Genomic DNA, 16,537 nt, shown 5'->3' on the forward strand with positions numbered 1-16,537 from the left:
TTGACACGTCAAAATCACATTTTTGAAAAATGAAGAGATGTGTTAATTTGCTGATGAAATTTATGTTTACACTATTTAGTTTGCAGATGGCAAGCTATCAATGCAGGACACCATACAGTTGCTCCTGCAAAACCATATAGTATAAAATCACAGAAGCAAAACAAACAAAAACTTTCTTTATGCCTCACTCTGTCAAATCACTGATAACTCAAAATACTTTCACTTGTTACAGTTTTCAATAAATAAAAACCAACTGGTGATGGCACACAGATGCTGAAACATGTTTGTGTAAAGATAAAAAAACAGTGTGTTTGCAAAAAGGCGTAACCCATACCCTATAATTTAACTGCAAGTGTGGAAAGAAAGGACAAGAGGGGCAGATTCAAAAGATGAATGCTGAGATATTTGACAATCCGGGATCCATAAATGCCAGAAAAAGATGCCACAGTCTCAACTGAACTTCAGTTTACTACATGACAAACTACGATTAAGTGCCATCACAGTTAACCAATTTTACTGTGCCATCACAGTTAACCAATTTTACTGTGCCTCAGAAGAATAATACTGACAATAATATTCATATTTACAATAGCTACTCATTCAAGCACTCGTGGTTAATTTCTGGTTCTTAAAATATCCATATCAGAAAAATTACACATTGTACTTTTCAGCTCAACACTAAAGCACAAAAAAAGAAACCACCACGTTTCTGAGCCTCATTCCAAAGAGAATTAGAAAATTTAGACTGGTTTCACTTTGCTGTAACACATACACAGGAATCCAGAAAAACAGATCAGAGTAACAGGAATTTAACAAGCAAAGACAAGCAACTGTAGAGACCATGCTGCACAGTGATAAAGAAAGTGGTTCACCACACTGCAAATTTCAAGTCAAAGACCCATGCAATGAACACTTAATGCAGACAGTGCAAAAAAGGAAGAAAAGTATAAACATTAATAGACTTGTGAAGCTTACTCCTGGAGCCCAAACACTCCATACACAAAACATCATATGGAAGCTGCATTTCTTTGCATTCTTATTTCACTCATTAAACAATCAGTAACAACAAATGCACGTCCCCATTATTCTATCTCAATCATATTGCAACAAAGAACAGGACTACTGGCACATTCACTCATTTTTTTCCATTCGTATTACTAGTCACAAAAGCAACACAGTAGGCAGCTTTCTAAATCCAACCTGGAGCAATGGCATTGCAAACAACTGCAAACCTTTAGCATAAGATACACAAACAAAATACAGCAGACCACATGTATCTTAATATAGTGGAAGCAGGCACCAGTACCAAACAAAACAGAAAAACACAAAAAGTTGTAGTGGTAATAGTAGCTCACTTCTCTGATGGGTTCTGGGGGAGGAGGTGGCCGGCTCCTGGCCTCGGCAGCTGCTGCTCCGCTGACGGCCGGCGTCGCGGCTGGCGGCTGCTGTGGCTGCTGCGGCCCTGCAGGCTGCGGCTGCGGCTGAGGTGGGAGCTGCTGCACTGTGGGCTGGGCAGGAACCGAGGTTGCCGCAGCGGATGGCACGACAGGCCTCGTCGTGGACGGTGGAGTGACCGGAGGCAGTGCCAGAACGTACTCAGTCAGCGTGACATCGGCCGTGCCACCTGACTCTAGTGGAATTGGATGTTGTCTGAAGTGATCCAGCATATCGAAGATGCTGGTAAACCAGAGGTGTTGAACACGACACTGGCCTTGGTCACTGAGCGTCATTCGTAAATGCTGTAAAATAATTTACATTGTAATACTGAATAATAATAATAATAACAATAATAATAATAATAAATCACACACCACTCAAGCAGGTAGAAACATGAAGAACAGTCCCAGCGTCAAACAAAGGTTGTTTTCTATTGGTAGGTTTGACGTTTTTGAAACTACATGTATAGTGGAATAGGAAACGGTCCCAGGTATCATAATCTGCAGCCATTCATCCTGGTGGGCTCTCATTTAGGAGTAATTGACAAAAGAGAATTTCTCACGGTCTACTGAAGCCTTGAAAATACTTCACATTTTCAAAATGGTGGCATAGTCTAATCGTTAAGTTCTTTAGCTGGCATGCTGAAGGTTGTGTGTCTGAGTCCAGTCAAGAATCATTCTCTATTTTAAAAATCGGAATGACTGTAATCATTATTTTTATTCAATGAATTAATTTAAATATATACTTTTTCTGTTTTTGTTTTTAATTCTTCTCCATATTGTTTGAATAAGACAACCAGTTGAAGTCTCGTCATGAAAAGACTACCATTTGTAACATTAATGAAGTGTTCTTCCCTTCGAATCTTCGAGAAAAACTGTGATTGCAGTAGGGTAGATTTTATACTTTGTTCGTGGCACAAGAAGAACTTAGGTTTCAATAGTCTGTATGATGATTACCTGCCAAACAATGTGTCTTAACAAAAAATAATTTTTGTGACAACTTTGCAGCCAATATAAATAGAGTATTTTGTCTTCTGTTTTTTAATTGACATATCGGCAGTGAGGTACTGTTGCAATATGGTCCAGTAAAGTGGTGCCTTTGATAAAAGCTGGCTGAACTCTGGCACTGCACAGTGCTCGTGGCAAGGGTGAGATCTGACACCTCATGATGGGCAGCAGCAGTGGCACGTATCGAGACCCCCGTGTATGCTAGACGGCGGATAACTGAACTCCAGAGAAGAGCGTGGAGCCTAGAGCATAACTGGTCACAAGCGGCAGCCTAAATAACTGACCGTGGATGAGTACTAGTGTGGTGTCATTTGGACGTGTCTACGGGGAAGAAAATTGGTGCCTGTCAGTGCAGCATTGTTTAGCACAACATGCGCGCCACACACTGGAGCGGCTCTTGCCCGTCGATGCTGTTGTGGCTGCAGGAGGATCAGAGGAAAATGGCCCAGCAAATCTTCAGTTTATAAGCAATCTCATGAAGTAAGTGACTAAGAGCAGGGACCATACCTGGCATGCAGCACATGTCTAAGTGCGTTGGCCTTGTAATCGGGGATGCAGCCCAGCATACACAACAAATATGATGATTAAAATGAAGTGGCAAATAATCAGCAATAAATTATTTTTAAACCAATTAACTGAATAAAAATAATTACAGTTCTTTTATTAAAATATCAGAAAATAAATAGCTCTTGCACCCATAACCTTCAGAACGCAAGCTAAGCAACTCAACTACTAAGCTAAGGCATCATTTTGAAAATCTGTTATTTTCAACATTCTAGTGGATCACAAGAAATTATTTTTAATCTATTCCTCGTAAATGAGTGCCCACCAGGTTGAACGGCTGCAGCGTGTGATATCTGGCATACTAACTGACACCACCATGTAGGCCATTTTAAGGCAGAAATAACTGACATCATGATAACAGGCTGGCATAAGAGCTGGAAAAGAAAAATATGAATGAGCTCAGCCATGCACAAGAAAAATATGAATGGCCTCAGCCATGGACAAGAAAAATATGAATGATCTCAGCCAGGATAATGTTGATTTGCAAGCACTGAATGAATGGTTGACGCACTCACGTTTGCGGTGCAGAAACTATAGAATATCTGACAGTGATACAAAGATGTTTCACTGAAATGATGAACTACCAGAAGTATATACTGAAAGAGCAAGGTATAGATGACAGCTGCAGGGAGTATGAAGATCGAAAGGAGATTATGTCACACATTACACACGAATGTAAAGCCTTGGCATCCACAGAATATTTGAAAAGGCCTGATGAGATAGCTGAAACAGTTCACCAGAAGCTGCAACAGCATTATCAATTATTGAAAACTTTTCTCCATACTACAATATAATCCTCTCTGTGTTGAAGAAAATATCAAAATTTACTGGGTTCTTCCATAGGGATATGACTCATGTGAAAGCAGATGGGAGCAGGTATGGCATAAATGGGGATTAGGATATTTTGTAGATTGGGTGAGCAGTGAAGGATTTTGGGTAGGACATTCCTTATTTCTAAGCACAATGATAAGCAACGTATTTCAATGCACACAGTCATGATCAAATTTAAATTGTTTATTTTTATTTATAGATGACCGTTTCAATCTTCTAAGACATCATCTTCAGATCTTACATTCCTTGATGACTGTAGGAACATCATAGGAGTGTAGTTATGTGTAAGGATGTAGCTCGTATAGTGTATAAGGAATGAGATGGTCGGTGGGTTTTGAGTTAGAAGGAAGATGGAAGAGATGGCATCTGGTAGCACCAATGCTATGGTATGGTGGATGATGTTCCATTCTAAGATGACAATGAATGATGAGCTAGGGTGCTCCTCTGTGGCCCGTTTCTGGAGCTGGTCAGAGGATGAGGAGCATGTGTGACTCTGTCTGCAGGTTAGGTTTGGGGCACAATTCTTGAAGACTTTGGTAAGGCCTGCAGCATACTGGGTACAACACTGATCATCAGTCCACATATGTGATCCACGAGTGACCAGAAGGAAAGACTTTTTAGTGTGAAAGGGATAGCAGCTATCAAGGTGCAGATACTGTTCATGGTAGATACTGTTCATGGTCAGAGGGCTTGATATGGACTGTGGATTGGGTGCAGCCATCAGAGACCTGGAAGTCAAAGTCCAGGAAACTGGCACATTGGGCTTAGGAGAACCAAGTAAAGTAGATGGATGACAAGGTGATGAGACTGTGGAGGAATGAGGATAGAGTGTCTTGGCACTGGGTCAAAATCATAAAGATATCAATAATGAACTTGAACTAGACAACAAGGGGTTTGGGCTTTTGGGTAGCTAGGAAGGATTCTCCTACATGGTCTACAAACTGGTTGGCATCAACGGGACCACATGTGGGTTTCCATGAGTCTGTCATGGATTTGTTTATATATCTTCCCCTCAAAGGAGACATTATCACATGTGAGAACGTAGGTTGTAAGGTGTAAATGGGATGAGACGGTGGGTGAGTTTTGAGTTGGAAGGACAGTGGGAGAGGTAGTGTCTTGCTTTGGAGGAAGGGATGTTGGGGTGTATGGAGGTGGTATCAATAGTTACTGGTTGTAATTGGTTGGGGATGGTTGAGAGTTGATGAAAGAAGTGGTTTGTGTCTTCAATATGGGCAGCTAGTCCGCAGGCAATTAGTTGCAGACATTAATCAACAAGAGCTGAGATTATTCTGATGAGAGCACAGCTACAATGGTCCAGTACATTTAAGTTCGCTCATTTTGAACAACTCATTAACCTAATAACTTGAGGTACTAGTCTCCATGGCCCAAGCATCTCTGAACAATGATATTGTTGAAACTTCCTGGCAGATTAAAACTGTGTGCCCGACCGAGACTCGAACTCGGGACCTTTGCCTTTCGCGGGCAAGCGCTCTACCAACTGAGCTACCGAAGCACGACTCACGGCTGGTACTCACAGCTTTACTTCTGCCAGTATCTCGTCTCCTACCTACCAAACTTTACAGAAGCTCTCCTGCGAACCTTGCAGAACTAGCACTCCTGAAAGAAAGGATATAGCGGAGACATGGCTTAGCCACAGCCTGGGGGATGTTTCCAGAATGAGATTTTCACTCTGCAGCGGAGTGTGCGCTGATATAGGTAGGAGACGAGATACTGGCAGAAGTAAAGCTGTGAGTACCAGCCGTGAGTCGTGCTTCGGTAGCTCAGTTGGTAGAGCGCTTGCCCGCGAAAGGCAAAGGTCCCGAGTTCGAGTCTCGGTCGGGCACACAGTTTTAATCTGCCAGGAAGTTTCATATCAGCGCACACTCCGCTGCAGAGTGAAAATCTCATTCTGGAATGATATTGTTACTGAGCAACAACAGCTACAAATACTCTATATCCAAAACTGAAACAACTGCCCTCCGGCATGTGCAAGACCACTCCAGATACCACCTCCAAACATGTTCCAATATACTGACATTCTTCACCCATGTTGGAGCATCACTACCACCAACACCTATCCCACACCTAAGGAACCCCATCATTAACCCTCATAGCACCCAAACCCTACCTTGTTCACATTTTATCTGTTGCATAGCCCAAAACTCCCTCCCAACATCCCACAACACCCCAAGGCCAAACAATGCCAAAACACAATACATTTTTCTGTCACAAATCCCTCCAATCAAAGCCAACCAAAATCCAACACTGAACCTTGCCTTGTATCACTCCATCCATCTGTGATCCTCCCCCACTCCCATTAACTAGCCCCCGGTTATCTACGTGGAATTACTTACTCGGGATACAAACCTCTCCACAGAGAAAAGAACAGTCATCCATAATCTCAAGACAGAAAGAAAGAGCCCAATGTAATCATCGTCCCTGCAGAAAAAGACTTAATCATTGCCCTGATGAATCACTAACTGTCTGTATGATTCTTCCACCCACAAGCCGTTCCCTAAAGATCCCAGCCCAGAAGTCTAGTGTTGCTATGAAATATCTCTTGTTTATTTTCCAAATGACTCCTGCCATTCTGTCTGAGATTTCTGCAACACCTGTAATGGTGCTTTTAACTTTCTTGCTTACAGTAAAGCACATACCTGTATTTTCTGTCTTCTCTGTTTGTTTGTAATAAAACACATGGCCTGATTTTAATGCTATTCGATTTTCTTTTTTTGTAACACTTCTGATTTTTACTATAGTCCAAAAGTTATTTAACACCTCTTCTTACCATGCCGTTCCAACCCTGGTTTCCAAAAATACTGTAATTTACTCTCTCAAAATAAAAATATGTACATGCATCTGAGTTTCTAAAACTCAGATGACTGACTATTTTGCCAAACGTTGTGCAGGTGTGGAAGTGACTGGGCGTATCACATAGCCTGAAGCTACCAAGTGGATTCCACTATTCTCTATTTTCTTTCACCTAGGCCTAAATCCCAATGTCTCTGAAACTTGCACATAGCAGCAGACTCTACGACAGTCATACTCATGGTGCACTAAAAGTACTAGAGCTCAAGTTTTGCAAGACACTTCACAGTGCTAAGCCTCACTGAGTCACATTACTTGTAGTCTCAGCCCGCACCCATCTCCAGCAGTTACACCATGTCTATGACACACACTGGAATTGAAATAACAATAAATAAATAAAATTAATTGAATTCTGTGATTTTGCAGCTGCTAACAAAACTCTGCTGTGCTGGGTTTAAATATTGGATCCTTACATACAGTTTTAACAGCCAAATCAGGAAATACCATGACAATGTCCACTCTGTAGCAACATAAAGATTCTGGAAACAACCTCTAGTCTCTGGTTACACCATTCTCCACCATATCCTTTGTCTCAGGAATAATAGTAAAGCAAGGAGCACAACAAAGCATTGTGAATTTTAACAGACTATGGTAAAGAGTCATGAATGGCTAGCTCAGTCAATAGGGCATTGTTCATGCAAGGCAAAGATCATGGAGCACATTCTGGTCTTATTCTGATATCAGCAGTGTTGCAATATCAACAGTTAGCAATAAATGAAGATGAAAATTTCTTCCAGGTCGACATTTACTCTCAGATCAGAAAAAATTAGTACCCTAAAAGGCATTTATAAGGCAGCACTATTACAGGTCAATAAAAAAACTGGAAGAAAAGTTATTCCCTAGATGCGATCTTATCTTATTACCACAGTGTAGCTACTAAAACAGTTTGCTAACCCTTTGCCCAGAATTTAAAAAGTGCATATTTCTCTCCCAAATTTACAAAACTGGTTTACTTGTGTATATGTTACTATCATTATGTAACTAAATTACCTTTGCTCTTCCCTGGAAGTTGAAAGTTAGCACAAATTCACCCTTGCGTGTTTCACTCTGTCTCACAAGAAAGACACCATGTGCAGCAGCTCCGTCGCGTAAGACAAGTTGAGCTGCATCTGATCTCGGCAATGTTCCATGAAACCATGGGTACTCTTTAAGTGCAGTCGATAAATCTGCCTCCGTTTCTGGAACTGGTGCAGCTGCTAAAACACAAAAAAACAAAAATTTCAAATAAAGAACATCTGCCAGGACAAAGAATATTTAAGGCTAGGAATAACAAAAAAGACAGAGTATGACAGCACCTACAAGTCAAAATCTGTAGTCATAAGGAAACGTATTTGTCTATTATTAAAAAATTGTCAGGACCTAATCTCTAGAAGAACAACAAATTGAAGGGTAAAGAAAGTGGTGTATGATATGGAACACATACTTGAGAGATACCAACTATTATAGACACAGACGAAACCAGGTTCAAAAGATAATAAAAATAATACATAAACTCTTGAGAAAATTAGATCGAAGTCAGTTTTCAGGTAGTCAATCCCCTTACAAGTATCAAAATAATTTCTTGATCATAATGTGAAGAGTGACAACGAAAAATATATATGGGGAGCTAAGAGAGTTGTAAGTTAGTAGTGACATAAAGCTAGAATTACATTTACATTTATCTTTTAGCTGTGTATATGAGCAAGTGTGAGGGTGGGGGGAGGGGAGGAGGGGGGAAAGGGGGAGGGAGGGGGCAAAGAGGGAAGGGGGAAAGGGGGAGGGAGGGGGCAAAGAGGGGATAGGGGAAAGAGGGGAGGGAGGGGGAAAGAAGGAGAGGAAGGGGAAAGAGGGAGAGGAACTATGTGTAACTACTAGCAGCTTACAGAAATACACATGCTACAAACTAAAAAAAAAACAGTGTGATTTCAGCAACCATGGCCATTATCTAACGGATATAACATAAATTTCGTGTATTGAAGTGCAAAGAATAATGGAAGGAAAGCAACTGTTAGGGGGACTTGAAAGCAGCTAATATAAATGTCAAAAGAACTGAAAGTTATACTTGTGGCAGAGTTTTTACTGCTTACTTTTTAGTTAGCTTTTAAGAGTGTTCCTCTTTTATCAGAGCCCAACAGTGATTATACACAGCCTCCTGAAAAGTATAGAAACCTGCTACCTCAAGGCAGCATAAGTAACTCAAAGAGACTGATCAATATAGAATGCTACCTCTGGGAACAGGCCTTGAAACAGAGGTCCAGCCAGAAGATATAATGTCTTGGACCAACCTTGTTAAATACTGGGTCAGCCACAGCATTTGTTTACCTTGATAATGATCTGCATTTTTTGTGACTGTTCTTTTGGTCTCCGATTTTGGTATCATCATTGACACTCTTATTACACTGTTCTCATACTGAACTAATTATTCCAGACTGTGTAGAACTCTCAAGTGCCAAGAATAACAGTAGAAAAACAGAGCCAGACAGCATGCAAGCCATGTGTGTAACTGTGGATCTAGAATTCATAAGGCTAAGGCATCATATCTGTGGCTACATGTCACACCACCACATACTAGTAAGAAGGTATGGCAACATGTGCCACAAGCAAACTAGTAAAAATTCTCAGATTCGGATCTTTCTTTTTCAGAAGCTGATACATTTCTCTTGCAATATGCTACTACCTCTTCTAGCTAAAAAATCTCATCTCTCTCTGCCTCTGTTTCAATAACTTCCCTCTTTTTGTTCTATCTCATGCATTTACCCTCATTTATCTAAAACAAGAAGCCTTTTAGTATAGATAAGCATAACAGGTTTACATTTATTTTGTTCACTTTTCACATTGTTGAAATGTGGTGCACTTACAGGATAATTCCAGCAGAAACAGACAAATTTTGCTCTTGAAATATGTATTTTTCTGTAAACTAGCTTTCATGATTCTGTAGGTTCATTATCAGATGCTAGTATTTGCAGTAAATTTCATTGCAAACCACATGCAGATGGCTGCCAAAGTTGTAGCATTGCTGAGTGAAATTCTGTGATGATCTCTATAGAAGACCACAGACAAAACACCCGTTACACACTATGGTGGATAAACAGCACAGTCTACTTAAAGTGTAGTTTACTTTTACAATGTGCAATCTGCTAACAGTAAACCACATGCTGTTTGGGCACTGTTTATCACAGCAACACACAACAGATTACTGTAAAACTTTGCACATTGTTCCAGCTTTTATTTTTAGGTGCTACAGCTTTGGCAGTAATCTGCATACAGTTTGTAATGTATAGTGTTTCAGGAACTATCATCCAGTAATGAGCGTGTAGATACCAGAAAATTAGCTGTTGAAAACTGCATATTTCTGAACATTATATCACTTAAGGTTACAGTTCCTGCTAAAACAACTATCTATTTCACATATCACCCTTTTAAAATTGGCAGTTTATTTTTGTTAGTAATCATTCATGATTACAATTATTTTGCATTACACCTTTTCTTTTCCTTTCTTGTTGTTGAAGCGGAATTTTATGTAAGATTACTCTTATCCAAATAGAACACAGAACATCTAAGACCTAAATAAGGTATTATTTTCAACAAGTACAAATTACTTGAGCCGAGCACCAGACAACTTAAGCTTGTCTTTGAAAGTGCATTCTCAATCACATTCCAGGTGAAATTGCTGCCAAAAGGTACTGAAAAGCAATTACACTAAACTTTTAGTGAAGTAAACTGCATGCTGTTTAGAGCATTAGCTGCAATAACTCCATTCCCATTTAATATGACACATATATTACATAAATATTAGTATAATTACTTATGTGACATACACATGCACCAAGGAATGCAGATGGCCATAAAGTTAACTACTCACATTGCTCTATATCTGTGTGGGACGTACAGAGTTCAAAATGACTGTTACTGGAAAGACGAAGTCCCGGAGTGTCTGACGCTACACGAGGGAGTCCTGCTGCTTGAAGTCTCGGTGGCAGCTCAGGAGGGTTTTCTGCACTTAAACCATCTCCTGCACCTTCAGTCTTTGGTACACCTCTCGAATCACTCTGGCTCACTAGCAGACTGCGGCTAGGGAAAGTAAACAGCAGTTATCAAATGGATCTCTGCTGCATTTTGGTACGTACTTGGCAGTGGAAGGAGATTAATTTTTCCATTTCATCCATTTAAATGTGCATTATAGATTCTGTACAGTCTATAAAATACAGATAAGCTGTTGTTTGCAATTCTAGAGCTTCCCCACTGGTTCTCTAGTTGACAGAATTTTAAAAATACTTAATTCTGGAAAGATGTGGTATTTTGTTGTTTGGTATTTTTTCATAACAAAAATAAAGACTTTTACTCCCCTAAGACAGCACATCACATTTCATTAACAGCAGTAGTGAAGAATGCAATGAGTACATAGCTACTCAGCATACAGCACAACATTGTATTTCAGATTATGAAGTTGCCCAGGGACAAAGTATGTGTCTGTGTGTGATCATACTCAACTACAGTGAAACATTAAGCACTGTATGAAGCTTTTGTCAATGAACTTGACCTACGAAGTGAGTTAGAAAGCGTTGCAGCATGTAATTCCATGATACCTGATCTGTTCATTCAGAAATCAGTCAGGGAAATTGGGGAGAAATTTGGGAACACAATTACAGCTCAGGGGGAAGAAATAAAAACCGATACGTTTGCCAATGACAATGTAACTCTTTCACACGAATCAAATCACTTGGAAGATCAGTTGAATGAAGTGGAATTATGTTAGGAAATGAGACAGTAAAAGTAGTACAAGACTTTTATTATTTGGCCAGCAAGGCAACTGATGATAGCAGCAGTGACAAGGGCACAAAATGTAGATTGGCAAAAAAGCACTGCTGAAAAGATAAATATGTTAATACTGGATATAAATGTTAATGTTTAGGAATGTAACAATATTATGAAAGAGAGAGGTGCTACTCCCCATGTAGCAGAGATACTGAGACACAGATAGGCACAACTAAAAGACTGTCACAAAATAAGCTTTCGGCCAACAAGGCCTTTGTCAAATACACGCGCGCGTGTACACACACACACACACACACACACACACGACCACAGTCTCTGGCAGCTGAAGGCACCATGGTCGTGTGTGTGTGTGTGTGTGTGTGTGTGTGTGTGTGTGTGTGTGTGTGTGTGTGCGCGCGCGCGCGTGTATTTTTGGCAAAGGCCTTGTTGGCCGAAAGCTTATTTTGTGACAGTCTTTTAGTTACACCTATCTGTGACCCAACATCTCCGCTATATGGTGGGAAGCAACCATCCTTTTCATAATATTGTTACATTCCATCTCGGATTTTCCATTGTTTATTATAGTGTTTAGGAAGGGTTTACTGAAAGTATCTGTCCAGTGTATCCTTATATGGAAGTAAAACATGAACAGTAAAGAGTACAGACAAGCGGACAATGGGAGAGTTTGTAATGTGGTGTTCCAAAAGAACATTAAAGATTAGATGGGGCAGTCAAGTAACTAATGACAAAGTTGGAAGAAGAGAACTGAAAGAATTGACAGGTTGATAAGAAACATTCTGAGGTATTAAAGAAGAGTTATAATTCAACGAAATAGGCAAGAGCGTCTGTGGAGGGGGGGGTGACTTTTAGAAGGGGACCAGTAACTGCTGGTGAACTCTACAATAAGGACGTATGACGCTGTTTCATTGGTATGCATGTGAATCCCGCACTCTTTGGTACTGTGCACCAACTGTTACACAGCTCAAAGTTGGCATATGGATACCGCACTCACAACAGTGTCATTTGTCTAACTACTTTTGGCATCAAAGTAATTTTTGAAGAGCACTAAATTCTGACTTGTTGGTCTAAATGACCCAAATATGTGATAAGAACTTTCATGATCCAAGTGGCTCAAAGAAGATATCTGGAAATTTCGAGAGTTTTCAATACAATTTCTGGATGATTGCAACAGCAATAGTTTCCTTTGGTTATAATATGTAGTACAAGAATTGGTTCAGGACAGAGAACACTTCTGAAGGCAAATTTGCACATAAATTATGATTCACGAAGATGATGGGCAAAAGAACAAAATGTATCATAACTTCTGAAATTAACAAACTGTACAATTATTACTGATCAGTTAAAAGAAAGAATTATAGGTATGCAGATAGTACGGGAATTACTGTATAGGATATTCTCTCCACCTCCCAAAATTTCAAGAAATCTGTACCCTTAGCAGAGTCTATGCTGCAGTGTAGGCCATGTTAAGTGATGTGTAATATGGCCAACATCAAATCGTGAATGAACATACTCCTTGCCACTGACAGCTCTGAATTTCATAAAGCCAGTGTTCAGAGACCTCTCTATCTTGTATTCAATGCTGAAAACAGTGTCAATTTAGATGGAAAAATGATATTTTCTTCTACCCTACCACCTTTACTTATGGAACCAACAATAAATAATGAAGACAGGCAATCACACACATGCATCTCATTGATGTCTGGTGCATAGACATGTGAAACAGCACAGAAAATTTTATTAGCCTTAGAGTTGCTGCTCTTCTTCCATATTCAGGAGACACACACATGCCCACAGTCACACGTAGAGATCCAAACATGCAGCTGAGATGGTGCTGACCTTTCGTGAGTGGTTGTCCAGAGGTGGGACTGGAGGGGGTGGGGGTGGGGAGGGGATTTATAGAACAAAGAAGAGTTGGGTAGGCAATAGGGGACAATAATGGGAGAGACATGTGGTTGTTCTCAATGAAAATAGTAAAATGTTATTCACATTAAATGCCACAAGTGAAAAACTCATGAAACAGACCTATTGCTGCATTGGAGTCAACATTTCCCATCCGATGAAAGGTGGGACTGTATGTAAAGGCAGCTGCATAATATGCAAGCCTTGCTGCAATTATCATACAGCATTATTTGTAGGTACAACAACTACCAACAGTCTATCCAGCTGAATTGTCACCACAAACTCTACTACCCATTCTCCAGTCTTACAACCCATTTGACATTAATGTCAGTTTTCCCCTTCTCTGCCCTCACATTTTCTTCTTCTATCTTTTTCCAATTTCATTCATTGCCAGTTCAGACCTGATATTCTCCTTTCATTTACATTTTTCTCTTTCTCTCTCTCATTCAAGGTCCACACTGAAGTTCTGCAGTGCTGTAATATATAATTTTTTCCACTTTCATTCTCTTACTGCAACTCCCATTCATTAACTCTCCCCTCTCCCTGGTCCACATCCTACTACATACATGCTACAACTACATCCTTTCCTCTCTTCATCTTGGGCAACCACAGTTGGTGCTGCTGTGACCATATTCAGTAGTGTGTGTGGGGAAAGGGGGGGGGGGGGGGGTTACGAGAGAGGGTGGAGGAGCTATATAATTTTGTAAATGACTTAGGTAGCACTGACGTAATCTGCATAGCTTGGTTACTGCATAGCAACAGGCATGCATGCACGCACGCACGCACGCACACACACACACACACACACACACACACAACACACACGCCATACCCCTACATGGCACCAGATAGATGCACAATGCTAGTATTGAACTTCCGCAGGTGGACTAGGTTGGGCTGAGAGTGTCAGGTAAAGTGGGTAGAGGGATAGAGAGGTGGGAGACAGGATGAGGGGTTCAGGAGGGAGCAGGGGTGGCTAGCAGCTCTGAGGGAGGCAGCCGTTCAGACGGCTAGGAATGTGAAAGGGAGGGGTGGCCCATGCACAAGCTCACTGTGTGATGCATGGATGTTCAAGCTGATGTGGTGCGGTGCATGCTGAAGATGGTGTGAATTGCGAGGGGGTGATAGGCTGGGGAAACTATTGAGTGGTGAGTTTCGGGACATAATAATCTTATTTGTCAGTTTGTACAAAGGGCACCACCCCTGGTCGGGTAGTAGGAGGCCATATAGCCCACAAAAAAGGAAATCAGTACAGTTGCAGTTTCATGTAATGTCAACATTGCTAGAGAAAGTGGATTATGTTAGCTGGAGCAGAACAGGGAAAGAATTAGAAACAACCTTATAAAATGAGATATTCTGGCATTCATCTGGAACATGTAGGAAATATATTTTTAAACAAATATTTCTCAGAACAATTGTGTTGTATTTGTTAACTTGTTCTTGTGATGACAGGTAACATGGCAACAAGAATAGCTCAGAACATTGTTCTGTGATATTTAAGTCAGCAATGTTATATCAAGTCTGCAATGTGATTTCAAACAGGGAAGTACAAAGCAATAGTTCAATACAAAAGAGCAACCAGCAACAAGGAATGCATTAATTTTGCATTAAACTATTACTAGTGCATAGTTAGCTTTCAGTATTATGAAAAGGATAACTGCTAATCATCATGTAGAGGAGATGCTGATTCACAGATAGGCACAACAAAAGGACTGTCAGGAAATTAGCTTTTGGCCAGCAAGGCCTTCATTGGAGGTAGAACATATACACACACATTCTCATGCAAAAACATTTCACACATCCATGACTGCAGTTTGTGGCTGCTGAAGCCACAACAGCCTCAGCAGCCATAAACTACAGTCATGTGTGTGTGTGTGTGTGTGTGTGTGTGTGTGTGTGTGTGTGTGTGCGCGCTATCTCCGATGAAGGTCTCGTTGGCCATTTCCTGACAGTCTTTTCATTGTGCCTATCTGTGATTCAGCATCTCCACTATATGGTGAGTAGCAACTATCTTTTTCATAATATTGTAACATTCCAGCATGGATTTTTCCTTAGTTAGTTTTTGTGTGATGTTCACATTAAGAACAAGTGTGGCTGTGGACAGATCACAATGTGTGGACAAGGGGGTAGTCTTAAGTTTTAATTGTCACCTTGAAAAAATAGTGTTACGAGCATGAAAACTGGTGGTGGTGTCTTTCCTCTTTTTTGTATTCAGCCTTCAGCATGAAATATTTTTCCCAGTAATGGACAATTTGGCAGAGACCTTAATTGCAGAAGTCAGCATTTCTGCTGTTCAAGAAACATTCCACCTCAAAACTCAACTTGTTATCAATCTGGAAAAGCCTGCCATGCAATGGTTTCTTCGTCTGGGGAAAGTGGATCAAGTCGCTGGGTGCAATGTCGAGAGACCACATTGGGGGGAAAGGGTGGTGAAACAATCTTTTATGGTCCAAGCAGAGCCCAGTCAATGATGACCAAATCATGGACAAATGATGGGAGGAGAAGATCGAGTAGTCGTAAACTTTGGTGGGAGGAATGTCGTGAACAACATACTAAAACTCCTGACCACTGGTGTGCGAGCATGGTGGTTTGGGGCATTTAAGGGTCACATTTTTTATGTTTTTCTTGAATAACTCGAAATCCGCAGCTTCTATCGCAAAAGTGTCAAAGTACAAAATTCAACTACTTTAAATTTTCTACGAAAAAGCTCCTGCTCATTTTTTTTACTAAATAGTTTCTGCACTGCAGGGGTCAGAGGTACTGCATATTTTTACGCAATTTAATGTGTATTAATGGTATAGAATTAATGTTTACTGTCAAAGAAACTGGGTGAAGAACAAATATTAAATGTGTGTACCACCTATGTGGAGTAGAGCTGTATGAAGGAATAAAATGTGTTCTGGGGACATAACAGGGTGGAAGGAGACAGGATGGAGGGTAGAAGTGTGAGGGAAGATGGGCCACCAGACTACCAAGTCATGCACTTCCTGCATTCATAGGTCTGCAAACAGAATAGCAAGCAGGCATCCCCCCCCCCCCTCCCTCACTCCACCTACCTCATTACACCACAACATGCAACTAAAGGGTGTTTCACAAAGCAATACCGACCCTCTGTAATGTGCCTTACGAATCACAGGTGACGCGCCGCACAGACATGTCCACAGTTTTTTTATTTT

General features: G+C 40.6%; 1 protein-coding gene across 1 annotated transcript in view; it reads right to left on the bottom strand.

Annotated features, from left to right (window-relative positions):
* The window catches only part of LOC126203322 (SH2B adapter protein 2-like), a 91,502-nt gene that overhangs the window by 24,657 nt on the left and 50,308 nt on the right, over positions 1-16,537 (bottom strand). The window contains exons 4-6 of the mRNA XM_049937589.1: positions 10,549-10,757; positions 7,698-7,903; positions 1,356-1,739 (exon numbers count right to left, since the gene is read on the bottom strand). Of these exons, the coding sequence (XP_049793546.1) occupies positions 1,356-1,739; positions 7,698-7,903; positions 10,549-10,757 (799 nt within the window). The remainder of the gene's footprint in view (positions 1-1,355; positions 1,740-7,697; positions 7,904-10,548; positions 10,758-16,537) is intronic.

The sequence above is a fragment of the Schistocerca nitens genome, chromosome 9 (genome assembly GCF_023898315.1).
Source record: "Schistocerca nitens isolate TAMUIC-IGC-003100 chromosome 9, iqSchNite1.1, whole genome shotgun sequence".
Classification (NCBI taxonomy): domain Eukaryota; kingdom Metazoa; phylum Arthropoda; class Insecta; order Orthoptera; family Acrididae; genus Schistocerca; species Schistocerca nitens.